At 44.0% G+C, this 25,797-nt stretch overlaps 2 protein-coding genes across 4 annotated transcripts in view; both read right to left on the reverse strand.

Moving 5' to 3' along the window:
* The window catches only part of SPG11 (SPG11 vesicle trafficking associated, spatacsin), an 87,289-nt gene extending 83,744 nt beyond the window's left edge, over nucleotides 1–3,545 (reverse strand). For 2 of the 3 annotated variants that reach the window (XM_046007503.1, XM_046007502.1), the window contains exons 1-2: nucleotides 3,286–3,545; nucleotides 387–571 (exon numbers count right to left, since the gene is read on the reverse strand). In XM_046007503.1, the coding sequence (XP_045863459.1) occupies nucleotides 387–571; nucleotides 3,286–3,539 (439 nt within the window). In that variant the 5' untranslated portion in view covers nucleotides 3,540–3,545. The remainder of the gene's footprint in view (nucleotides 1–386; nucleotides 572–3,285) is intronic. The other variant, XM_046007504.1, reaches the window with a different exon arrangement.
* Nucleotides 3,546–5,854: 2,309 nt separating this feature from the next.
* On the reverse strand, nucleotides 5,855–14,350 carry PATL2 (PAT1 homolog 2). The gene is made up of 14 exons (XM_046007856.1): nucleotides 14,308–14,350; nucleotides 13,283–13,467; nucleotides 12,309–12,389; nucleotides 11,478–11,620; nucleotides 10,886–10,954; nucleotides 10,525–10,666; nucleotides 9,111–9,231; nucleotides 8,914–9,011; nucleotides 8,632–8,685; nucleotides 8,403–8,533; nucleotides 8,115–8,274; nucleotides 7,494–7,634; nucleotides 6,581–6,678; nucleotides 5,855–6,008 (listed from the first exon to the last, which is right to left on the reverse strand). Exons 1-14 carry the CDS (start codon nucleotides 14,348–14,350, stop codon nucleotides 5,855–5,857), a joined length of 1,620 nt encoding a protein of 539 aa, XP_045863812.1.
* Between the last annotated feature and the right edge of the window lie 11,447 nt (nucleotides 14,351–25,797).

Below are 25,797 nucleotides of genomic sequence, written 5' to 3' on the forward strand. Positions count from 1 at the left end.
CAAACCACAATGTAATTTTAAATTTTTTAGTAGCTGCGCTGAAAAAAGAAACAGGTGAAACTAATTTTTACATATTATTTACCCCATTACATCCAAAATATCATCACAACATATAATTAATACAAAAACTATTAATGAGATATTTTACCTTTTTATACTAATCCTTAAAAATCTGGTATGTATTAGACACTTAGACGACATCTTAATTCAGATTAACCACATTTCAAATGCTCAATAACCCTATGTGACTAGTGGCCACTGTACTGGACAAGGCAAATCTCCCTCCCTGATTTTATCTTTATAAGAACCTTCCCTGGAATGTATATAAAATTACATAGTAATGTCACAGATTTAAACATTCTGAAAGACCACCTGTAAATACTTACTGATATTCTGATCTTCAATGAGCTTTTGCAAGGTCTCCTCACTACAGCTATACAAAATGGTTGCATCACATCTTCCGTCTTTCAAATCAAATTCATAGATTAACAATTCATAACTTTCACTAAGAGCAAGCAGTTTGGGTTTGTCTGTTGGTGAGCTGCTGTTACGAGAATCCTCCCATACAAAGCTAAGGAAAAAGCGTAGATTATTATATTCTATCATCCACAAAAATTTTTACCCACAACGGGCAGAAGAGCAAAAAGAGTAAAGAACAATTCCTTAGGTCACACGGTAATAGCATTAATCCTATACTCAAGGGAATGTAAATTGCTCTGGGACAGCCCTCTTCTTCCCCCTGAACCCCCTCAGGCCAACAATATAGGAGTGGGTGGAGCAAAGAAGGCATGGAGCAATAAATGGTGGCTGCTTTTATTCCTTCATTTAAATTCGGTCTGATGAAATGTTTAAAGAAATGATCATAAGTTTCAACAACCAAATATGTATATTATTTATAAGAGGTGGTACTCACAATTAACAAAATAGCTTTTGCTAACTTAAATGCTTTCAATGACTTTTAAAAGTGACTATTTGTATTTACAGACTTTGAGGACTCCAAGATACTATACTATAGAAGAGCTCTGTCCAGCAGAACTTTCCGGGATGATGGAAGTGCTTTATATATCTGCATTTTCCAATAAAGTAACCAACAGCCACACAGGGCTACTGAACCTTTGAAACGTGAATAGTGCAACTGAGGAAAAATGCAAAACTTACTAAGGCACATGTAGCTAATGGCTACCATGCTGGACAGCTGAATCACAAAATTATTAAAGCAGTATGATGTCAACACACCAACACTGGCTAACAATGGTGGGAAGAGACTAATGAATGATACGGCTTCAAATTAAATTAAATTACATTTAAAAAATAAAAGGGGGGGGTTGCACCTGGGTGGCTTAATTGGTTAAGCAAATAACTCTTGATTTCAGCTCAGGTCGTGATCTCAGATCATAAGACTGGGCTCCTCACTCACGGGAGTCAGCTTGAGATTTCTCACGCTTTCCCTCTGCCCCTCCCCACACACCCTTGTGCACAAGCAAACACTATCTTCTCTAAAATAAATAAATCTTTTAAATCTTTAAAAAAAAAAAAAGATTTAAAAAAAATAAAAGGGCCCAATTCTGGAAACAATAAAATGGAATGAGAGGAAGCTGTCATGCTGATAAAGTTTCATCTTTTAAAAAAGGCTTTTTTTCTAAAGAATGTATCTTACATCTAAAAAAAAAATCAGACTTGGTGCTCTAATGTACTTATTAAAGAAAAAGACTGACATACTTTACTTTTCTATCTTTATACCTAAACTGGTGACTTTTCATGAACACCCAATTCCTGAGTGTTTACAGTGAAAATCAGGTAATTTTGAATGTTGAATATGGAAAAGATTAAACAAATTAAGGTGTATTTAAAAGGCAGAATATAGTGACATTATTGACATCATCAGCATATGAACTATACCATCACGTGAAAAGACAGGAAATTTTCAGTAAAAATAACTACAGGATGTAGAGTGATTTCAACATATATAAAAAAGGACTATATATACTTTGAGATAAGCAAGCCCTGAATACTGTAAATTTGTCCTTATTTTTACCCCATGAAGCACCTGAATTAAAATTAAAATCCAATTCAAATAGAAAGTCCTTCTTGATCCTCCTTCAATCCACTAATTTCACACAGCCAATTATGGATGCCCTCGTTATTTCAAGTGTGTGTCTTTTGTTAAGTTCTCGAACCTAAAGAGTTCTCCTTTTCTCTGCTCAATCCTTTCTTTAGGGGACTGTGTCCACAGGTACTTAACACAGTTGAATAAATTAACTTCTTCTATGGAGAGATTCTTCCTCCTAGCAACTAGAGACCAGGAGTAAGACGATTAAAGCACTCGCTTATTTAATAAACAAATCTCTATTGTCAGACACTGTTACAGAACCTGGAGATTCCAAACTAAGACAACTCTTAACTACTTAATGTTTTAGGAAATGGTTTCTAAACGTTTTCTATTATTAAAAAGACCCCTGGGTGCTGGCTGGCTCAGGTGGGAGAACAAGCCCCTCTTGACCTTCTGGTTGTGAGTTGAGCCCCGAGATTACTTAAACTTTTAAAAAGAGAGAAAGCCCAAAGACTCAGAGGCCACTCTCAAACTTCATGACATTAACTCTAACTCCTGGATGAAGAGTTACAGAAATGGAAGGTTAATACATGATTATAATTTTTTTTTCTGTCTTTCCCTGTCTTCTGTCTTTCCAATCAAGCAACCTTCACATATAAGAGCTGTCATAGACTGCTCCTATGTAACAGTTTGCTTGTAATAAATATTACACTAAAATGTAACAAATATAAATACTCAGTTGCGTGAATAAATGAATGGGTTAGCCAGACTATCCTTCAAGGAGGCGGCGGGGGCGGCGAGGTTAATCCATGTATACAGGAAGTTGCTGTTTCAGGCACAAGAAAAAGTTATCAGGATGGTTCAAATTAATTAGAGATGATCCCCAGCTGCTATCTTCAAGGGATTTAACTGAAGAAAGATGGGCAAGGTGCACAGCACAATAGCAATTAATTAACCTCTGCTGAATTAATGAAAGAACCCCTACGTTGGGACCTGCTCCGGGTGCGCGGCCAACAGAGGAGCTGGATGCCTTATCTGCGCCCCGGGAAAGGGAAGTGAGGGTGGGGCTGCAAAGCGAGGAAAAGGTTCCGAGAGGGCACCCGGATCGCATCGGAGCTGCTTCCCGCGGCTGTCATTCCTCTCCCGCTACCTCCACGCCTGGAGGGGAGTACTGGGGCCAGCCGCCTAAGGTTCCGGACTCTTCCACCACTGCCCAGCACTCCCGCAGCACTTACTGCCGAAAGGGGCCATTAAGGCAGCAGGCACCCCCGCTCCGGCCGCCCGGCGCCAAGGAAAGCACTTGCAGGCTGCCTGCAGCTGTTAGGCTCCCCAGAACCTCCTGCTCTCTGTGCAACTGCGCCCGGCATCCCAGCCGCCCCGTTGCCTCCACAGGGACTGGCACCAACAGCACAGGTAGAACCCGCTCCATGGCTTTAGTGCTGCAAGTGCCGCAAGCAGCAGCTCCCCCGGCAGCCTTTTCTGCAGCCATTTTGATTCGGTTATTTCTTCCGGTCACCTGAGCGCAGCTGCGTCCTGGGCATGCGCCGTGTAGCCCACCCGCTCCCTGCCTCGTGACTCTCCCTGGAACAGCTGAACTGTCTCCGCCTTTTGCAATCTTGGCCTCTGGAGGCCGGCGCCAATTCCTCCAGCAAAGCTACATCTGCCTTTGCTTCAAGCCTGTTTACTTAACTACCCTGGAAGAGTTAAACGCCAAGTTTAGCAGCCTCAGGCACGCTGGGGCAGCTTTACTCACTCCGTGGCATTACCCTCTGCCTTCTTCCTCTAAATGCTTACCCTTTATTAAGAACCCATTTCCCGGGGCACCTGGGTGGCTCAGTGGGTTAAAGCCTCCGCCCTTCGGCTCAGGTCGGTCCCAGGGTCCTGGGATTGAGCCCCACATCGGGCTCTCTGCTCGCCAGGGAGCCTGCTTCCCCATCTCTCTCTCTGCCTGCCTCTCTGCCTACTTGTAATCTCTGTCAAATAAATAAATAAAAATCTTAAAAAAAAAAAAAAAAAAACCGTTTCCCGCCTCTCTCCTTTTTCTTTACCCATGGTGCTGTTATTTCCGTTTACAGGCCCTGGGTGGTACCATGTCTTTGGTAGTGTGGACCAATCCATCCTAAGAGAGTCAACCTGAATGCTGAAGTCAAATAATATGTCTTGTAGAGGGCAGGGAAACAGGGTAGTTAAGGAATGGTATGGGTAGAGTTCCGAATTACTAGTCTTCTCAAGGAAGTATGATCCAAGGCCTTCAGCAGAGCTGAAGAGGGGGGGCCGGTGACAGGGTGGAGGAGGAATTTGGGAGGTTCTAATAAACATCAGTATTTTTCTTAACACATTCTTTTCCACAGTCAGCTGGGGCCACACAGTAGGCCAGACCCTCCGCTTGTGCTTTGATTCACATCCTCTTGTTCTAGGACTTTGTAAAATTCTCTTTTCTCCTGCATATCTTTCTCTCCCTTTATTGGGGTGCCTTATCATGTGAACATGCTATAATGTCATGCTCAAAAGGAATCCTCCCTCAAACTACACCAACCACTACTGCTAAATTTTGCTTTCCCTTTAGAAAAATTTTACTTGACTCTTATTAATGCTCCTCCCCCGCCCCGCCCTTCTCACTTAGCAGCTTTGTGCTCACTAGTGCCTCTACAGGGAGTACTTTCAGCCTAATTGCAACTGCTATTGACAGGGCTTCCTGGATCATTACCCTCCAGTTACTCCCCACCCAGTTTCATTTTCACCAAGGTATTTATCACTACTTGATGTTTGCCATCAGTCCCTATATAACCAGAATGAAAGCTTCAGAAGAACAGTTCCCTGCTCACTGTTCCCCTACCACCTAAAATGGTGCCTGGTTCATAAAAGGGACTCCAGGGATTGATGAATACATGACCTCGTTTGTCAACTTAAACCAAACATTTCATATCCCAAGGGAGATATTTATAGCCAACCCTATTAGCTTAGCTACTCTCTATAGTAAAAAAAAAAAAAAAAAAAGTCAGCAGTGAAGGAATTTCCAAGGTCATATTGTTAGACATAACAAGGCCTTATCCCTTTTATTAAGGACATTTTGGAGGCATTCATACATAAGAAAATGGCTTTCATTATACCTCCTAACTTATGACAAATTTCAACACATCATTCTATTATCTCTTTAATTAAACCTTATTGTGTCATGAGTTTTAGGCATATCATTCAGGTTTTTAAGGAGACCATAAGAAAATGTTCTGGGTGAGATCCTCCAACATATCAAGGCATAAAAAATGTCCTCAGACTCTCTGGATCCCTTTAGATCTAGCCCATACTGCTAGTGTCTGATGATTAAATTTCCCCACATATATGTATTTCAGAACAACTGGATCAGTAGACCCAAGCAAGCCTATGAAGAGAACAGTTTTTTTAACAGTAAACAATTCTATTTCCTAAAGTATTCGTGTGATTTGATTATTATCTCTTTCCAGCAGCTGGTAAATTCTGAGAACAGAAGTGACCTTCATGTTGCTCATACTTTTAGATTTGTCCCTCAAATATTTCTTCAGTTAACAGTTCAGCTTCTCATATTAATCCTTGGCCTTAGGTAGCTTAGCGTGATCAATGAGCAAAGGATCTGGGAATAAATTAAAAGTTTTGGCTGAAGAAATGGGCTTCAGGACCCTAACCCAGACAGACGGATTACTGGGTAAATGCTAAAGTGCCTAGAATCACTTCTAAATACAAGTTATCCTCCATATTCTTGGCTTAAAAGAAATGACCGAACCTATACAGGGCTTGAACAAGGGGCTATAACCTCATTTCTACCATCACTTACTCCATCCTAGCTTCTAGGTGCTGTACCAAGGGTTTGTCCACATGATGACAGAACAGAGGAAGAAGGTTGCTGGGGAAGGCTAGGGGTTCTGCCAGAGAGGCTGTTGGCATCTGGGCTATCTCCCAGGCAATCAGAACCACCATGTCAGTCCTGGAGGGCAGAGAAGATGGAAAAACATCAGAGTCTTTGTATTTACGCAGGAAGTAGACTCAAGGCCAAGGTTCCAAATTATTTTTCCACCACTACCACTATCACCCTCTGTGCTCTTAACAGTTAAGAGAACACTTGCATATTTTGCATGTGTCAGGCAATAGTGCTGTACATATCCTCCTTCTTAAGAACTCTGATTATCATCATTATCCCTAAATCCCTAGTTTATAGATGAAGTAACAAGCTTAGAGAAGGGAAGTAACATGTCTGAAAGTTGCAATGCTGCTGACAAAGGCAGAATTCCAACTTAGGTCTGTTTGACTCTAAAGCTTGTCCCCTTAATCATTGTTCTACTGCCTTCCATGGGAAACCAACACTCTAGGACACTAGAAAAGAAAGAAGGAAGGAAAAACAAATGAGAAGGGAGAACAGCTATAAGTCTGATGTTTTTCTCTTCTCTGTCCAACCTCCTCCCAATACTTGAATATACCACTCAGGTAATAGCTCACCAGGCTCAACCTATACATCCCAGGGATACTGAAATAGCATTTACAAGGCCTTTAAGATCTTACCAAGCTGTGTGATCACTGCTGGGCTCCTCAAGGGAAGACTCTAGGGATACCAGCTGCTCCCCGTGACTTAGTAGGGCATAGAGCAAAGATATTCCAAACTGCAAGAAATATAGTAGGCAAGGTCAAGAGTTCACAAGAGGCATTCTGTGCTTTCTTGGCTCTATTTTCAAAAAAAGGGGGGGGCAGGTTCACATGTAAAAGTGCATTTCAACTCTTGGAAAACTCCTATTTTACAATGGCTGGCCAAAGAACTCTCAGACCTTTTGAAGGATATCACTGCTCTGAACTTTCCAAAAGATCCTTGTGGAGAGTTGATTAAATGCAGAGTTGTGGGTTTTACTCTCAACAGTCAGTCTATAGATCAGGAACAGACTCAGGAATCTGATGCAGGTAGTTTATGGACCGCACTGAAAGCAGAAATTCTTTAGACAAAGATTTGCATAGAGGAGTTCACAAAATAATCCATTAGGGTATTAAAAGATATCAACTTCCACATCTAGAGTCTCTGCATTAAAAAATTTCTCTTGTATTTATTACGTACTTAGTGTAATGTGACATGTATAGGACTTCTAGACTAGCACATGGGTGATAGGGTTCAGAGCTTTTTACTATGAGGGATACACCATCAAAAAAGTTTGGTGACCTCTGCTCTAGAGGTCCCCATCAGCACCATCCTCAGGGAGCTTGTTAGAAAAGCAAATGGATGGGCCACACCCCAGGTCTACTAAGCGAGACTCTCTGGGGTGAGACCTAGGAACTTGTGTTTGGTAAGCTCTCCAGGTGATCCTAGTGCTCACTGACAGGGAGAAGCACTACAGAGAAGAGGGAGAGGTAATACTCTGTTGCTTAGTCCTTGCCAGTGATACCACCTGGAGGCCATCTGTGGAAAGAGCAAAGCCTCCCACTGTGTTACCTGGTTCTGAAGTACCAGAGTGACCGGCCTCTCCGAGGAGCCAGGTGGAAACAGCATTAGACCCTGAAGTCCTTGGAGGAGTTCATGGAAGGTCAAGTGACTGATACATTTGCCCAGAGGTTTGAATAACATTTGTAGAGCCTGCAAAAAGGTCAGTAAGTATCTCTCTCAGTCTCCACTACAAATTTACCTCCTCCTACTTTGCCTGTATTCCCTTTTCTGGATGACCTGTTTTTGGTACTTTCTTGCTCGGGTTACTTACTACTCAGGTCCCTCCAACCACTGTTAAGTGGTCCTCCAATACCCACTTATCTAGGATGTCTTCCCTAAGAAGGGTAGATATGGGGCTTAACACTTCAGAGAGTCCTTATCTTCTCAAACCTCCACAGCCCACTCACACCTGTGCAACCGCAGGTCTGTGTGTTTTGGTCATTGTACTCGAGATAATCAGTCGTTCTATAGTAGTTGGTTCTATAACCTCCTCAACCATGGGGGCCAGGTTTGGCACCTTTCCCTGCCCAGCATTCTCTGGGACATCTCTGGGGATGGGAGAGAGAGGAAGAAGAAGGATCTCTAACTCATGCACAAAACCATCCTTTTCTCTCCTCAATGCCACAGTACCTGATCAGCTACATCCCTCCTGACCAGGAGGGGCAAATGGTGGGTGATCGCCAGAAGAAGGCTAACAGCTCGATCCTGGGGCAGGAGAGGGAGCAGCCTTGCCACTAGAGCTTTCCCCTTCCTCACGGAGAGCACCTGTAGGAAGCCATCTGCTGCCTCCCTACATGTGAGAAAGAAAGACATTTTCAGGGCTCTGGCTTCATGCCAGAAAAGAGGGACAGAAGGAAAGCCCTTGGGTTTGCTTATCTTTCCCTTGCTGGGCAGGAGGTGTGAGCCTCCCACACTCACTCCAGAGTATTCTGCTCTGGGGTCTTTAAGGCTTGGAAGAGCTTCTCAATCTGGTTGTTCTGTTGTTCAGAGGAGCAGGGCTGCAGCAGCCTGTCCTTCTGGCCCTCTATCTCCAGCAACTGAAGAAACATCTGGGAATTCAAAGGTGGGAAAAGAAGAGGTCAATTTGAGGAATATCCCATTCCCAAAGGTAAATGAAGAACTCATCCTTAAGGAGTTGCTATCTCACCTTTTCAATCCGGGCCAACACTTGAAGCCTCTGACTGCTTGCAGCTCCTGTCTCCTAGGAGAGAGTCCCAGGCCATCAGCCACACCTTCAGAGCAGCAGCCCAAGCCTCAGGCGAGCTAGACATAGGGCTGGAAAAGCTAACACCGAGTCTGACCACACTTCTTTCTCACTCTTAAGTCACAATCTGACCTCAAGCATGAGAGTGCCCCTGTCCTTTCTCCAAAACAGGGGAGATTAAAAAAAAAAAAAAAAAAAAAGGTTGTTGGGAGATAGCACTTCTACCTGCTCTTGAGATCCATGGGGTACAGCATCAATAGCTCGGCGAGGGCTAAAACACGTTGATACAGCTACTTGGCCCAGGGAACCCTCGATTCGAACCACTGCACAAAGAAGAGTCAGAAGAAGCATATTCCCCTTCTCTTTCCACCCTCCATTATCCAGATGTCCATCCCAACCCAGCAGGTCAGCCCTGGTCCTACCTGAGTCATAAGCCTCTGCCTTCTGAATGTAAGGTGTTACCAGCTTGAGTGATTCAAACTTGCTCCTTCGCCCAAGTAGCTCTTCATCTGTCTGCTTTTTCTCTAGTTTCTGATAATATTCCTGAGTGTCCATGGAATAGAAAAATGTATCTTCATCTTCTGAACTTAGAATTAAAGTTCTCAAGTGCAACCTCTTAATACACCCTTTCCTACTGCATTCATTCCAGACAGGATACTGGCCCCTTGGGACCTCCTGCCAACCACTCTGAAGCATCTTGAGTACCCTGGGCCTCATGACAGCTGGCTTGGGATCTCCATACTGAGGACTTCAAGAGCTAGACACCACCACCAGATCTGATGAAAAGGCAGAGAACCACGTGGAGAGGCAGCAAGCAAACCCGTATCAGCATCTGTAACCTTCCTGCATTCCTTCTTCCTCGGATATACACTGCACACCTTTCCTTCACCCTCCCCTTCTAGTTTTGTGATCCTACCTCTGCTTTCCAAAAATCACAGTTATCTGATGGCACGAAGACCATCAGCAGTTTGTAGTACAGAGATAACACTACTGTCAATTGGCGAGTAGCTAATACCACTCCAGGCCAGTTTTAGGCTTCTGAAGAATGGCTCAGCAGCTCTAATGTCTTAAGGAAATCTGTAAAATCCCAAGCTAAAATAAAGCCACCAACTGTGAGGCAAACAAGGATTTGAATAAAGCTCTTTCATTTAGGAGCAGTGCTAAAAAAGCAAGAGGTAAAAAAATATTTTGCTTTCAGTGATCCATGCAGAGTTTTTAAAGCGTGGTGGATAGAAAGGAAGAAATTAGTCTAAATAGGAAGTAGATAAAGGTGGGAACCTTAGTAGGAGGCTCACAGAGGTTGAAAACAAAGTGGAACACAACTCAGATAACCCAAAAACCCATAAGCAAAGCTTGCCTCATAAGCAAAAGGAAGACAGGGAGCAAAGGGTAAGGAGTTAATATGTCTGCTGGCATTTATTCAAGTCAACAAGTCAAATCCCATGGTTCATAAAGTTCATGTGTTTTATATCTTTAAAAAAAGCAAGAAGTAGGTGAACATTTATAACAAGATATTTCTAAGACCCACGGAAGTATACAAAAGTGGAAAAGTTCGTATTTCAAGGCTGAATAAGGGAAGTTCTTGGCAAAGGATGAAGACAAAACCTTGGTGTTTGGGGAATTGTAAATAATCCCATTTGTCTGAAGTGCAGGAGAATAGAAGGGAAGGATCTTGGGATGTCATCTTGGGATATGGCCCCTATCCTGTAGTGACTGCCTCTCCCACCTGACTGGACATGGCCCTCTAAGAGCTAGAGAAACGATCCGAGAGGACCCATGGAGTCCAGGCCTGTTGGATGCCAAGGTCAGAGGCTGAGAGGAGCTACTGGGGCTCACCTGATAGTAGTAGTCATCCAGGTGGGGGTTCTCACTCTGCAGCTGAACCATCTGTACTTTAATCACCCAGTCCTTCTCTTTTCGGGTCATGAGGTTAACATAGGGGTCTGGCTGCTGAGACCAAGGCTTCTTGGCTGGGGCACTTCAAGCCAGAAAGGAACATTCCTTTAGACCTACCCACCCTCACATAGCTTCCCAAGGAATGGTGAGCAGGGAGGGATGGAACAGAGTACAGGAGGTAGGCAACACGGGGAGAGTCTTACTTGTGCAGGAACTCTGGGTGGGCGGGCGGGGGGGGGGGGGGGGAATACCCAGCACGCAAACGAGCTGCCCTCAACCCTGCTGCTCTTCTGGGCTTTACCTTGGTGTTCGACTGTGTTGCTGCAGCTGCAGGATCCGTTGGTGCTGAGGGTGGAGCTGGGTCAGGTGGCTAGGCAGACTTAGAAAGAAACTTGGGCTGAGTCAAAGAAACCACTCGGCTCCCTACCCTTCCATCCAGTTGGCCTCTAGGAAGCTCAGCGGAACATCTAAGGCAACCCCACCCACCCACGTGCCTCCCCAAAGTCAGCCACATGAAACCACACACCCATGGCTCGGCAGGGCTCACATTCCCCTCCAGGATCTATTTTCCTGCAGTTGCGCTGCAGGAAATGGTGACACAATAGAAACCCATTTGGCCTGGTCGTTGGGAGTTCTGAGTCCTAATCTCAGTTCTGCTATGCCAGCTAACCTCAAGTAAGTTCTTTTTAGTCCCCCTGGCCCTCCACTTCCTCCTCTGTGAGGGAGAAGGGACGGGACTCCACTGCACACTTCTAAGACTAGGTTTCTGTAGGTGATTTTCTGTAGCAGCTGGTAGGTAGCCCCATCCCTCCTCAGACACTACGTCCTGATAACTCCAGAGAAGAGCTCAGTCTGGGGGAGATGCTGGGGTGCCCAGCACCCTGAGCCAGTACCTGAAACTAGGGGGCCCGGAGGTTGGCAGGCTGCAGAAGAGAGCTGGGTCTGGCGAGAGAAGTTGAGGTCCAAAGTGCCGTGCTGGAGAGCTGGCACTGGGAAAGGTAGTCCGGAGAGGAACTGGAGAGAGGTAGTCCAGCGTCTGAGAACAGAATTTAGAGGTCTGGGAAAAGGGAAGCTCCACCAACAGAATGCTGCTCCTGTTGCCTTTTCTCACCTGCCTTTTCTCCCACAAGAACCTCACCCAACAGTTTGTCACCTCCTAGGGAGCAGCTCTTTAGTCCCTGACAATGTGGGGGCATGTGCCTTTTCTGTCTGGTGCGTCAACACCTCTCTCTCTTTTCTCTCTCTCGCCCCCTCTCCTCTCTGCAATGGTCATTTATTCAGGCTCTTGTGCCTTCAGCCCCTGGGGCAATGCTTGTCTGCCTCTTTTTGGACTCCTCTGAAGCCTTCCTCAGAGCTACAATGGTCATCTCATTCTCCCTGCAGGATTTCCTGCAACATCTCTGGCCCAGGTTGTCTTCTCAGGACACAGTTCATTTGAGGGCAGCTGCTCTTTCTAGCCCTCTGCTCCATGCTGCTCATCTGCTGAAATGTATGGAGGTGGAAGTAGGGCTCTGATTTGTCCTTTTCATATGGACGACCAGTTGTCCCAGGACCACCTCTGTCATTTACCAAGCTACTCTACATTATGGTGTCTCCCATCTCCCACACCTCACTTGGGCTGTTTCATCGCCAGAACAAGGTCAAGGGCAGACTAAGGGACACTCCACATGCTCCTTCTCCACATGCCATTACTTTGTCACAGGATGGAGATTGAAGGGACTCACCTGCCACAGAAAGTGCAAGGAAGCAGGGGACATCCCCAGCACACCGGAGGCCTTGATTCCAGAGGAGCTGAGAAGGCCTCTCTGGAAAGGGAGGGAAGAAAACAGGCTTGAATGAGCCCCTGAGGTGTCTTCTATAGTTATCAGTGTCCATTGGGTATGAGTGCAGGAAGGCCAGTCACTTCCAATATCTAACACAGTGGTGGTCTGGCCCTCCCTTGCGGTTAAAAAAAAAAAAAAAAATCAACTGGGTCAGGACCTCTGCTTCCTCTGAGAAGAAGCAAGACCGGTATCTCAGGAAAAGGTTGAGGGAGACTCTGAGTGATTTCATTTCTTTAATGTTATTTATCTACTTATTTATTTATTTGACACAGAGAGAGAGCAAACACAAGCAGGGGGAGCGGCAGGCAGAGGGAGAGGGAGAAGCAGGCTCCCTGCTGAGCAGGGAGCCTGAGTGACAGATGTGGGGCTCAATCCCAGGACCCTGGAATCAAGATCTGAGCCCAAGGCAGACACTTGACTGAGTCACCCAGCGCCCCATGATTTCATTTCTTTATAGGAATCTTTGTCGCTGTCCACTGGTTGTGGGAATCTAAGAGAATAAATACCAGGAATGAACTGCTGAGACACAGGGGCCCAGGGCCAAGGATGACTCACCTTCAGTACTAGGAGTTCAACCAGCACCTGTGGGCTGTGCACGACCCTAATACCACCTGGTTTTTAAGGTGAAGACAGCATCAGAAACTAAGTGAGAGATAGGAAGAAAGAGAGAGGAAGGAGAGAGTCTCTACTCAGGTTTAAGCCTAAAATAGGAAGTGTTAACCCAGAACCTATCTAGGCAGATGGGGAGGCCATTTTGTCATGGCCAAATGGTTAACGCAAGGACTAGATTGGAGTAAAGAAGGAAACTTAGCAACTGTCTGTGAGCTGCAGAGAGTTCCAGCCGACCGTCCCCCCACTCCCTCCAGCCCTAGTACCTGGGTGTTGTGGATAGCACTGAGGACAGCTGGATCCCCGAGGTCATGCTCTTCCTCCTCCTCCATCTCTTCCTCCTCCTCCTCCAGCTCTGGGGCTAGATCTGGATCCAGATTCTCCTCTTCCTCCTCCTCTTGCTCTTCCTCCTCATCCAACTGGGAGGCAGACACCAGCTCCTCCTCAGGAGCTGAGGAACAACAGGACTTGCTTGAGTTTTGGTTTAAGTAGGGGCCTGATGAGGGAGTAGTGGGGGATGCAGGTGTGAGGAATCTCGTCTAGAGAGACTCTTCTCAGGAACACTTCTGTTCATAAGTCTTCTCCAGCACCACCTTCAAACAGTTCCCCACCTTGTTACCCCTGACCCCCACCCCCCAACTGGAGCAAATGGAACCCGGCAGGTGCCAAACGCCTTTGCCTTCCACATCTCTTCAATTACCTCATTAGTTAGCACCCCAGGTTGCTCTACCTGCTCTCCCGCACCTAACAGCTCCCCTCAGTGCCTCCTTAGCGAATCAAGTGCCAGATACCGGCACTCACTGCAATTAAAGCCTACTGTGCTCCAGATACTTCACACAGTGCTCTGCTCTGAGCAGTCCTGCAAGGCTTGTAGTGATCATTTCCCCATGAAGGGGGTAAAATAGTGCCTAGAAAAGTGACCTCAGGGCGCCTGGGTGGCTCAGTGGGTTGAGCCTCTGCCTTTGGCTCGGGTCGTGATCTCAAGGTCCTGGTATCAAGCCCCACATCAGGCTGTCTGCTCAGCGGGGAACCTGCTTCCCCCTCTCTCTCTGCCTGCGTCTCTGCCTACTTGTGATCTCTGTGTGTCAAATAAATAAATAAAATCTTAAAAAAAAAAAAAAAAAGGAAAGTGACCTCAGTCACCTATGTGATATAGTCAGCACGTCGAAGAGTTTGGAAGTCACTCCTAAAAATTCTGGATTCCCAGGCCCACATCCGTCCACTGAAACATACCAGCAAGTCTTTGCATCCCAAGGATTTTCATCCAGATTCCACACCCTATGAGCAGTACCTTCAAGGCATTTCATCTTTGCAGGCTGGCAGACTTCCGCCATGTCTCCTTCCTCTGGTAAGAAAACACTGTTCGCCTCTGGAAGGTAAACCTGAGACGGGGAAAAAACCCAGAGACAGCCTCCTCCTCAGTAAGGATGGCATGGCACCCTAGAACAGCCATGCTCTCCCCCTACCAAAGTTGCCAGAGGAGTATTAGCCCAGGGTCTCAAGGAATAGGACCCTGGGCTCTCAGACTGCCCTAAGCCCTGGCCTCTGCCCTCACCCCCCAGCTGCAGGGAGCTGTCCTGCCAAGGGACAGAAATGAGGAACAGAGCTGGCAACTGGAGAAGCACTTCCACACAGATACACATGGCCCCCTCAACAAGAGCTGCCTTGTTGCCAACACCCACCGCCTGACTGTTGCTGTCCTTTCTGCTTAGTTTAGCCATGGGCAGCCTAGGCCAGGGCTGATTTGCTGCCCCTGGCTTTAAGAGTCCCAGCCCCTCCCCTGCACCCCCCTTAAAGGGCCAGCATTGCATCTTGCTAGAAACATGAGAATGTAATCTAACGATAAAAGGGTAAGAGAAATAAACTGCACTTTTAAACCCCCCAAGTTTGTGGGTACAGTTTATGGGGATTGATATTTGGGAGCAGTTTTTTTTTAATATTATATTTATTTATTTGACAGAGAGAGATCACAAGTAGATAGAGAGGCAGGCAGAGAGAGAGAGAGAGAGAGAGAGAGAGAGGAAGCAGGCTCCCTGCTGAGCAGAGAGCCCGAAGTGGGACTCGATCCCAGGACCCCGAGATCATGACCTGAGCCGAAGGCAGCGGCTCAACCCACTGAGCCACCCAGGCGCCCCCAGTTGTTTTTTTTTTTAAAGACCCCTGTTTTCCACACCTTTCCTAGGAGATTTATGAAGTTATGTTCCTTTCCATCCCTAGGTTTTGCTGAGATTTGCTGGCAACCAAGATCTCAGCATGTGGGCAGAGCACCTGGGGGGTGCTCACCCTTCATGGGGTCCCAGGACTTAGGTCTGTCACCCAGCTCTAACTGAGGACACACCCCTGTGAATTTAGAAGACAGATCTTCAAGGCTAAAACACTTTTGCATGAGGTACACAGACAATCTTATACCTTCTTGGCTACTCTAATGGAAAACTGGTTCAAAAGCTCAGGAGCGAAAAGAAAACAAGACAACAACAAAGGCGAGAACATGGGTACAGCTGGTAGGCAAAACCCTAAGACCCTCCTGAGCCTCAGCTAACCCCTGAGTGATCCTGGGTTCTGCGCCCACATCCTGTGTTTAAATGAACCCCACATGACTTTGTAGAATTTCGGAAGAAAAATTAAAATGAAGCTAATTTCTCTACATCAAAAATGCTAGTTAGGGCCCTATTGTCATGGTTATAGGATTGTGGTTCTTGGTACCTTTAAAGAAAAATTTTGTTCAAAAGATTTGCTGTACATCAGAATGAGATGAGTGAGGGGGGAAATTAAGTAGCTTAAATTTAAGGTACTGAAAAACTTTTCAAGTATCTGAGTTGGTTCAGATTTTTTTTGGTAATGTCATTCAGCTGTTAAGAATTTCCTAATAGCTCACCAAGAACCAAACGGTGAATTTCAGTGTTTCAGAAGCGATTTATGAGGCTGTTGTAGAGACCAGGTCTTAGGAAGAGCCACTTGGGGCATTCACAGCCTAACTATATCAGGCTGTGTTCATTCTTCGAAACAAAATCCCTTGCTTGATTTTGTTTCTCATTTTTTTAAAAAGATTTTATTTATTTATTGGACAGACAGAGATTACAAGCAGGCAGAGAGGCGGGTGGGGGGGCAGTGTGCGGTGGGAAGCAGGCTCCCCGCTGAGCAGAGAGCTGGATGTGGGCTCGATCCCAGGACCCTGAGATCATGACCTGAGCTGAAGGCAGAGGCTTCAACCCACTGAGCCACCCAGGTGCCCCTTGTTTCTCATTTTAACTGCCCTTTATTTCTCACCTACCAATGAACCAAATTTCGCCACTTCCTCCACTCACATCGTTCCTTCAACCATTGCTTTCTGGCTTTTGACTCCATCACAGTGAAGGCACCAGGAAACAGATGAACGCTCATGCACTCCTCAACACTTTCTACGGACAGATGACAATTTTTCAGCTGCATGTTAGTACTCTGCAAACACACAAGGCCACTCTCCCACCCTCACTTTTACCCAGACGCCACCCCTGAAACTTCTTGGATTAAAACAAATCTGGAACTACCATTACCCATCACCCCTCAGAAACTATTCACAGTTACCAACGATTTCTTAACTGTAAGTGCAAAAGACGTTTCAAGACGTTTCAAGTTTTTTAGTTCAAGTCTCTACAGCAGTTAACACTGTTGCCCATGCCGTCCTCACATCTCTGTTCTCCTGCAGCTTCCCATCACTTTACTCTCTCAGCTCTTCTTGTACTTCTGGGGTCATCTTTCTTTGACCTAGTTCCTACTCTCTTCATCGTCATCCAAATACCCTCTCCTTCGTGCCTCTTCTCTTTCCCCTCTATGTTGAATATTCTTAATTTGATAGTCCTCTGAAATTGTGTATGCTTGTGTGATCGTTAAGGGGCATTTTTCTGGAGAGGCAGTCCAGAGTTTTCGTCACATTCTCAAAGGGATCAAGAATCCCTCCCAAAATTAAGCCCTCTGCACCTTGGTATCCCTGGACAATCTCACCCTCTCACATCTTCCTACTTAGCCCATGTGGATGATTTCCAAGTTTCTTCATCAGATCTGACACTTTCCAATGAAGCACCTCAGTGGTTTTTATCTCCTGTCCATTACAGAAGGCATACGATCCTTAAAATCTGCCTCTCCAGCCTCCAGTCCTCAAGATCCCTGCCTTCTAGTTCTAGGTCAGAACCAGCGAGCTACATTTGGCTCTGTGGGGAAAGTAGAATCCTGATGCAGCCCTCTCTCATAATCAGTGTGCACTAGGATGACTCTCTCTGGCCTGGGGGCCTCTCTCCTTTGCTCTGGGAGTTGTATTCAACTGTTGATCAAGGCAGCTTCCTGTCCCAGTTTTTTCTTTTCAGTGATATTAAATGTGTATCTTAGCAAGTAATATGCTCTTCACTGGATCTCACAAGCAAAACAAATTTGCAGAGGAAGTTATTTTATTTGGAGGGGGATTTCAGATGCTTTATGAAATTGTCTTATTCTAACTTTCTAAATATCCGAATGGGGCAGGGGGAGGACTTAGCTCAGGCTTCACTTCCTCCAGGAAGCATTCTCAAATATCATCTTCCCTTCCAGGCTAGATGAGGTGCCCATCTTAGGGGTACTCATTGGTCCTTCCACTATTTTCTCATTGTACCTGCCACTGACTTGTAATTCTATTTCTGCATTTGTCACCCTCATTTGAGAACGGATAGATGTCTTTGTCATCTTTGTGCTTCCTGCACTTAACACAGTATCTGCAACAGAGTAGGTTCTCAGTAAATGTTAACTGAGCTGAACTGAAATGAAAAAAACTGTCCTTCCCCTTGGAGACTCCCTCGGATAGAGTTTCTAGCATGCCACCTGGGTGTGTACTCCAGCCCACTCTTCACATTGTTCCCAAGAAATGTCATTCTAGAAAACAAACCCCAAAACACCTATGACAGAAATCATAAAAGACCAAAAAAAAAAAAAAATCATAAGAGACAAAGATTTCACTAAAAAAGTAAAAACTTCTATATTGAAGACACATTTATGCCAGTATAAATTCTTATAGAGCAGGGCTTTAAATATTAAAAAAAAAAATTAAACCTCAAAAAGCTCAAACAAAGTGAATTTATAAAAAGTGTAAAGTAGGGAAGGTCCTTCTAACCATGATCCAGGCAAATTCATAAGCTATGATAAGTGACTGATAAATTTGCCTACATGAAAAGGTAAGGCTCCCAAATGGCAAACTAAACAAAAGAGAACAAAAAACCATAAAAGGAAACAAAATAACTTTACTTTGATCTGGCAATATGAAATTTACCTTTCGAATCTACTTAAAAGAACTTTTAGATGAAGATTCTTTATATTGTTTCTGAAGATTTTGAGGGCTCAGGAAAAGAGATACTTATGTTAAGTCCAGATCCTTTTAGCAATACTTCTTTCATGCCTCCTGATAACCAATACTACCCAAACAGCAACCATTTCAAAATTAACATAACACTGTTGATGGGTAATATAAAAATAAGGTTCCTAATTTCTCTCACATTTCTTTTAAAATTCTATACTTCGGCTAAGTGCTGAATGTCTGTTAACACAGAAATCTACATCCTCATTGAGACTGAAAAATGGTGGTTTTTTTTTAAGATTTTATTTATTTATTTGAGAGAAAGAGAGAGTGAGCAAGAGACAGAGGGAGAGAGCGAGAAAGCACAAACCAGGGGTTGGGGGGAGAGGCAGAGAGAGAAGCATACTCCCCACCCAGCAGGGAATTGGATATGGGGCTTGATCCCAGGACCCCAGGATCATGACCTGAGCCAAAGGCAGATAGCTTAACAATTGAGCAACCAAGGTGTCCCCAAGACGGAGAAATTTTGACCATATTATTCACTTCTTCAAAAAAAATTGTCCTAATTTAAGTAAGAAAAGTACGACTTTGTCTTATCCCATTTGAGCTGCTATAACAAAATATCAGAGACTGGATTGCTTATAAACAACAGATTTTTTCCCCCCCACAGTTCTAGAGGCTGAAAGTCCAAGATCAAGTGCTGGCAGATTCAGTGTCTGGTGAGAGCCCGCTTTCTGGTTCACAGATGGTGCCTTCTCACTGTGTCCTCACATGGTAAAAGGGAGGATTGAGGGAGCTGCGCAGGGTCTCTTTTATAAATTCAGGAATCCACCCTCATGACCTCATCACCTCCCAAAGTTCCCTCCTTCTAATACCATCACCTTGGGTAGGATTTCAACATATGAATGGGAAGGGGGGGACACAAGTATTCAGTCTATAGCCATGACCTTCGGAGAATATAGACTAGGTATATAAAACTACTATGTTTTTATCTGTATTTTACATTGCAATATAATATTTAGTTATACAAATCTCAAAAATGTTACTGTTTCTCAAAACTATGCTTCTATTTACATTATAGGAGAGGTATGTGTGCAGACAGAAGTTGAGACTTTGTTTTCCAAATCTATATTCAATCCATAATCAGGTAAGTCAGCTTTCTGGGATAAATCTGTAATTGCTACATTTACATGGAAACTCCTGGTTAAGAGAAAAAAAATTTTTTTATCTTGAGAGAGAAAGAGAGAAAGTGGGGGTAGGAGGGGACGGGTGAGGGATGATGATGCAGAGGGAGAGAGAATCCTAAACAGGCTCCATGCCCAGCGCAGAGCCCGACATGGGGCTCTATCTCACCACCCTGAGACCATGACCTGAGTCAAAATCAAGAGTCAGACACCTAACCAACCGAACCACCCAGGCGTCCCAAGAGAAACTTTTAAAAACAGATTGTTTGGTGTTGCATTTAGGTTCACTGTTTATTTATTTAAATCACCTGTGACATTTGAAATTTTTTTTTCAAACTTCAGAAAATGCAGTTATTAATAGGGCTTCATTGAATTATACATAAAGTCTGCAAAATATTTCTGTTACACAATTAAGTACAACTGAATAAATATGATTAGATAAAAGTAAAGACTTTTCTTTCACGTTTAAATTATATTTGTTTCACACGCAAGACTTCCTGAAAACAAGTTGGAAGAGACTATTACTGGTCTTGACTGTGACAACTTACTGGATTTTTTAGCCTCTTTTTTAAAAGTTAAGTAGTTTGAGTTTCAGGTTCTACTTTTCTACTTACCTTCAAACAGATGATTTAGCATAAAACTTGAATGGGTGACACCATTGACCACCAAATTGTTTGTGGACCAGAAATCAACTCTATCAAAGTTGCTTCCTTGTAAATTTCTTTCTATCATGAGCTTCAAATACTCTAAGCAGAATTTGGATATGACTACTTAACCCTGATTTGATGATGATGACGATGATGATGATAATGATTCCATGATCTTCCAGGTTCTAGACCTTCTGGTTTCAGATCTAACCCATCTGTGCCTATAATACATTCTCTCTTATTCTTGCCCCTGTCCTCCTATGATATCCTGGGATAATTCTGAGAAAGTCACTTTTCAGAAATGGTACTGAATATACAGTCACCAACATTAGTTTCCATTGTATGTACTTCACCTGATTTTTTCTATTCAAAAACCAAGGTTTTATTTCCGGGAAAGGCAAGATGAAAATCAATATCCTGGGGCACCTGGGTGGTTAGTGGGTTAAAGCCTCTGCCTTCGGCTCAGGTCATGATCCCAAGGGTCCTGGGATCAAGCCTGAAATCTGGTTATCTGCTCGGCAGGGAGCCTGTTTCCCCTCTCTCTCTGCCCCCTCTCTGCCTACTTGTGATTTCTGCCAAATAAATAAATAAAATCTTAAAAAAAAAAAATCAATATCCTATCCTATTTGGTCTGAAACTTGGTAGTTGATCAAGGCCATCAGGGATGTGGCCTGATGGAAATCACTGTCCTGGAGGGCTGAGGCTGCCACAGGAGCTGCCTGGCTCTTGTCACCCCTGCTGTGGGCCTGGAAAAGGTAGACTCATTCAAGATGGCTGAGAACCTCCAGGCCAAAGTGGCCATTGTCCTCAGAGCTGGGAGCATAGTCTGGGCAAGGAAGGGATCTAGGCCAGACTGCCATCATTTCCCCAACCCTCCCCTGCCTTTTCCCTCTCAGGGCCCTCTTCCTTCTAACATTTTATTTTGAAAAACAAAAACAAGTCGAGAAGATGATAAAATCAACTTCTGTGTATCTTTCACCTAGCGGTTGGTAACATTTGCCTGACAAATATTCTTTAAGCACATTCCTCTGCTCCATTAGTCAGTGTTTGTTCCCAGTGACTAGGGATTATTTTTTTTTAAGATTTTATTTATTTATTTGACAGAGAGAGAGAGGGAACACAAGCAGGGGGAGTGGGAGAGGGAGAAGCAGGCGCCCCACAAGGGGCTCGATCCCAGGACCTGGGGATCACGACTTGAGCCAAAGGCAGATGTCCACTGACTGAGCCACCTAGGCGCCCAGCCCAGTGACCAGGGATTTTGACTGACAGAATCATGAATAGGAGACTCAGTGAACAGGAAACACATATAACAAGCAAACATGTGAAGAACTGTTCAATCTAACTGCCTTTTAAAAAAAAATACCAAGTCAAGGGGCCTTGGGTGGTTCTGTTGGTTAAGGAGCTGACTCCTGATTTCACCTCAGGTCCTTATCTCATGGGTCATAAAATGGAGCCCCGCCTTGGGCTCTGCCTTCAGTGGGAAGTCAACGTGATGATTCTCTCTCTGACGCTCCCAAAGCCCTCGCATGCATGCGCGGCCCTGCGTTCTCGTTCTCTCTCTCTCTCTCTCTCTCTCTCGTGCATGCATGCGTGCTCACTAAAATAAATAAATCTTTAAAAAATATATGAAGTCAAACAAGGAGATGCGATTTTTCAATGATAATGACTACCTTAGGGAAGGGTGTGGAAAGAAAGATGAGCACTCTTTCTATTGGGCAGTGGAGTGTAGCCTGGTACAAAGTCTATGGAGGGCAATCACAGTATGGAGGTTGTGGTACAATAGGAAAAAACTGGAAACGTCCCCAGTACAGGATTGGGTAAAAAAGTATGGTATATTCATATAAGGAAATACAGTTGACTCTTGAATAACATGGGTTTGAACCATGTGGATTTACCCCATAAATACAGTTTAATACTGTAAATGTGTTTTCCTTATGATGTTCTTAATATTTTCTTTTCTCTTTGCTTTATTGTAAGAATACATATATAATATATACACAAATATGTGTTAATTGAATGTTTATATTATTGGTAAGGTTTCCAGTCATTAGTGGTTAACCTTTTGAGGAATCAAAGTTATATGCAGATTTTCAACTGTGGGGGAGGTCCTATAATCCCCATGCTGTGCAAGTGGCAACTGTATTATGAAAGCATGAGAAAACTACCCAGATCTCTATTATTATAGAAATGGATATATTGTCCATGATATATAGTTAAATAAAACCTATTTGCAAAAAAGTCTATGCAGAATAATTACATCTTTGTATGTAGGACCATATTCATATCTGTATACAAATAGACTAAGTCTAGGGACAAACATCAGTTCATTAGCAGTAGTTATCTTTGGTTGGTGGCTTAACAGACAATTTAAGTTATTTTTATTCTTATCTCTGTAGTCTGAATTTTTCATAATGAATATGAATTTTATAGTTAGAAAAAACATGAAGCTATGTGATAAAGCTTTTTAAAATATCAAACAAAAAATGCCTCAAAGACAAACAGTTAAAAACAAAACCAAACCAAACCCAGCTTCACTGTGCCTATATTATGATCTAAGGGATAAAGTCCGCATTCTTTCTGTGGTACCAAAGTCCTCTGCATGCTCTTTAATCCCTCCAGGTGGAGTTAATCGCTTTCCTGGAACCATAATTTAGTCACACACCTATAAATCAGAGTCTCTGAGCTCTTTGAAGAAAGATGTTCCCCCAGTGCCAGACCAGTGCCCAGCATCTAGCAAGGTGGTCAGTAAAGGTTTGTTAAAGGATTGATTGTGGTGCACACTGAGATCTGAGGGATAGATCGGGACCAGGCTAAGTAGAAAGAAACCAAAGCTTTGGGAGACCTTTATCCTGGGGGCTAGAAGGCTCTTCCTGTTCCTCTCCTTCTGTGTTTAACACTGGCGAAAGCAGAGAGGGCAGAAGTGGTTTGGCCCACTTGGCGTGGCATGTCTGTGAAATTGTCCAGAAGAGGTAGTGGGAACTAAGCCATGTTGGCGAGGGCAGTGATGGGAGGTGCAAGACCAAAGCTTCTGATCAGCTCAGGTTTCAGCCCAACTGTCACCCCTTCAGCTATGGAATGGACAATAGCTTTTCCTCATACGTGAGTGTACCAAAAATGCACTATATGGCCAGAATCTGGTTAACCAATGGGTAAACTTGACTTTGAAAGGCAAGTATTTCTACTGAACTAGGCTCCTGGCAACCAAGGCCCAGATGTTTGTGATTCTGAAAAAGGGGCATGAATTGTTTTTTTTCTTACTGCTGTAACACCATGAATTGCACAAATTACCACAAACTCAGTGGCCTAAAACAACACAAATTATCATCTTACAGTTGTGTAAGTCACAAGTCTAAAGTAAGTTTTAGGGGTTAACATTAAGGCAGAGCTGCTTTTCTTTCTAGAGGCTCTAGAGGAGAATCTATGTTTCCCGATAATATCAAGGGAAGGTACAAAGTCCCTTACACCACTCACAGTGATTACGACATGAACAACTGTGTGGGTGGGGCATTATTCTGCCTACCACAAGGTATGACATGGAGAAACATCTAAAATTATTAATGATAAGAAACCAGGGTGCCTGGGTGGCTCAGTTAGTTGAGCGACTGCCTTTAGCTCAGGTCAGGACCCTGGAGTCCTGGGATCAGGTACCACATCCGGCTCCCTGCTCAGCGGGGAATCTGCTGCTCCCCCGACCTCTCTTCTCTCATGCTCTCTCTCTCTCTCAAATAAATAAATAAAACCTTAAAAAAAATAAGAAACCAATTCTGTATATAATAACATAGAAAATAGCTATATCATTAAACTAAAATAATCAAGTTCAGTTTATATGTATAGAATGATCCAAATTTTTTGGAATCTTCCCTTCCCCTCACTAAACACTGAGTATAAGCTCACCGAACCACCTGCCACCTGTCATGGCCTCTTGGGGTAGATGGTGGAGCCCATCTCACCCACCCACATCCTCAGAGCATCGAGTGGCCAGAGGGGTCAATTCTGCCTCTGGTTTTGCTGTCATTGGTCATTGGATAAAAAGATTTTTGGCTGTTTTTAGTAATGATAAAACCTTTTAGCAAACTCATTTGTGACACATTGATCTACAGTCATAATGATGATAATAAATAATAAAATAAGGAAAAAATATCACAAACTCACCAAACTTCTGTTGTCTCACTTCCTCCTTTGTATCTTGACTGCAGCCATTGTGTGTATGGTGGCTTTTGTGTATACATCTCTTGCCTTTTGGTGTTTTCTTTTTGCTTTAAATTACTGAGTTTTTAATAAACAATTCTTCCTGGTTTCTTTACAGTCTTCTTTTGGAAGAAGAGTTTTCAAAAAGTCCCTGCCTTCTGAGCAAAGAACAAAGTGGTTTCTGACTACGGGACACCTAACAGTGGGGGTGGGGAGAAGGAGAAGAGTTTAGAAAGGTCCAAGACATCAGAGAGGAGAGAGCATAGAATCAGATGCAGATCCAATACATCAGGGGACAACAGGAAAGACCACATATACCAACTGGCCAGTATCAGCTAAGCGAGCTGGAAAGTGGGAATCTGGGGTTTAGAGAAAATTTACCAAAAGAGAAAAGGAGCATTTGAAAGAATGTTGTTTGTTTTTTAAGGATTTTATTTATTTGAGAGAGGGAATATTGAGCAGGGGGGGAGGGCAGAGGGAGAGGGAGAAGCAGACTCTCCACTGAGCAGGCAGGGCTCCACTGCAGGCTGGGGGCTCTACCCAGGGGCTGAAGCCCCAATCCTGGGATCGTGACCTGAGCTGAAGGCACACGCTTAGCCAAGCGAGCCACCCAAGTGCTCCAGAATTCTGTAGTTTTTAAATGGAAAGTGAGATGCAGACCCGAGGACCTACGAGGGAAAAAAATTGCTTGAAGTGGTCGTTCCAGTAATTTCGTCACGGGTGTAATATCCCCAGGGATGGTGCCCAATCAGTGGCTCCTGGGGTTGTCCTGTTACACCCGCACTGTTAGGGGGTTTTGGCTTCTGCATTTGCTTAGCACTTTTTTTCATCCAAGCTGACAACTGATGATGCCTCTAATCCCTCTTATAGTGGGTGCTGTGCTCCAAACTATAATAGTCTTTGTAGTCATAATTTTAAAATTCCTCGCTTTCCAAACTATACACAATATCTATCAATGGCAGGATAAGCACCACACCTTTGTGGTTTCTGAGGGGAGGAGAGTGAAATAAGAGACAGATGAGGGAACTTTCACTTTTACTTTGCATTCTTCCAATGGGCATACATTTATGTGTTGGGCTTGTAATTAAAAACAAAAAATACATTAAATACTGTGGTCACTACTGTCAAAAGAATTTGAGAGAAATTGGAATTTTATAGGTCTGTAGCGCTTAATGTTTTTCATACCAAATGTGTATGTTTTTCCCAATAAAAACAAACTGGCAATTGAGAGAGCGTAGTGGTTACCCAGAAGCCTGAGGCCGAGATTCCCCACCATCCAGATATTTCAACTCTCTTTTGTCTCCCCTATGTACTCCCTCATATGACGATAATAGTACTTAGTTACTATGGCTCTTGTGAAGTATTTTCCCCTCTCCTGTTTCCCACCTCCTGTCTGACTAAGCAGCAATCAATTAAAAAAAAAAAAAGACTCACATGGTGTTCCATTTCCTTTGGTCCTGTTGCCT

Source organism: Meles meles, chromosome 6, assembly GCF_922984935.1.
Source record: "Meles meles chromosome 6, mMelMel3.1 paternal haplotype, whole genome shotgun sequence".
Lineage (NCBI taxonomy): Eukaryota > Metazoa > Chordata > Mammalia > Carnivora > Mustelidae > Meles > Meles meles.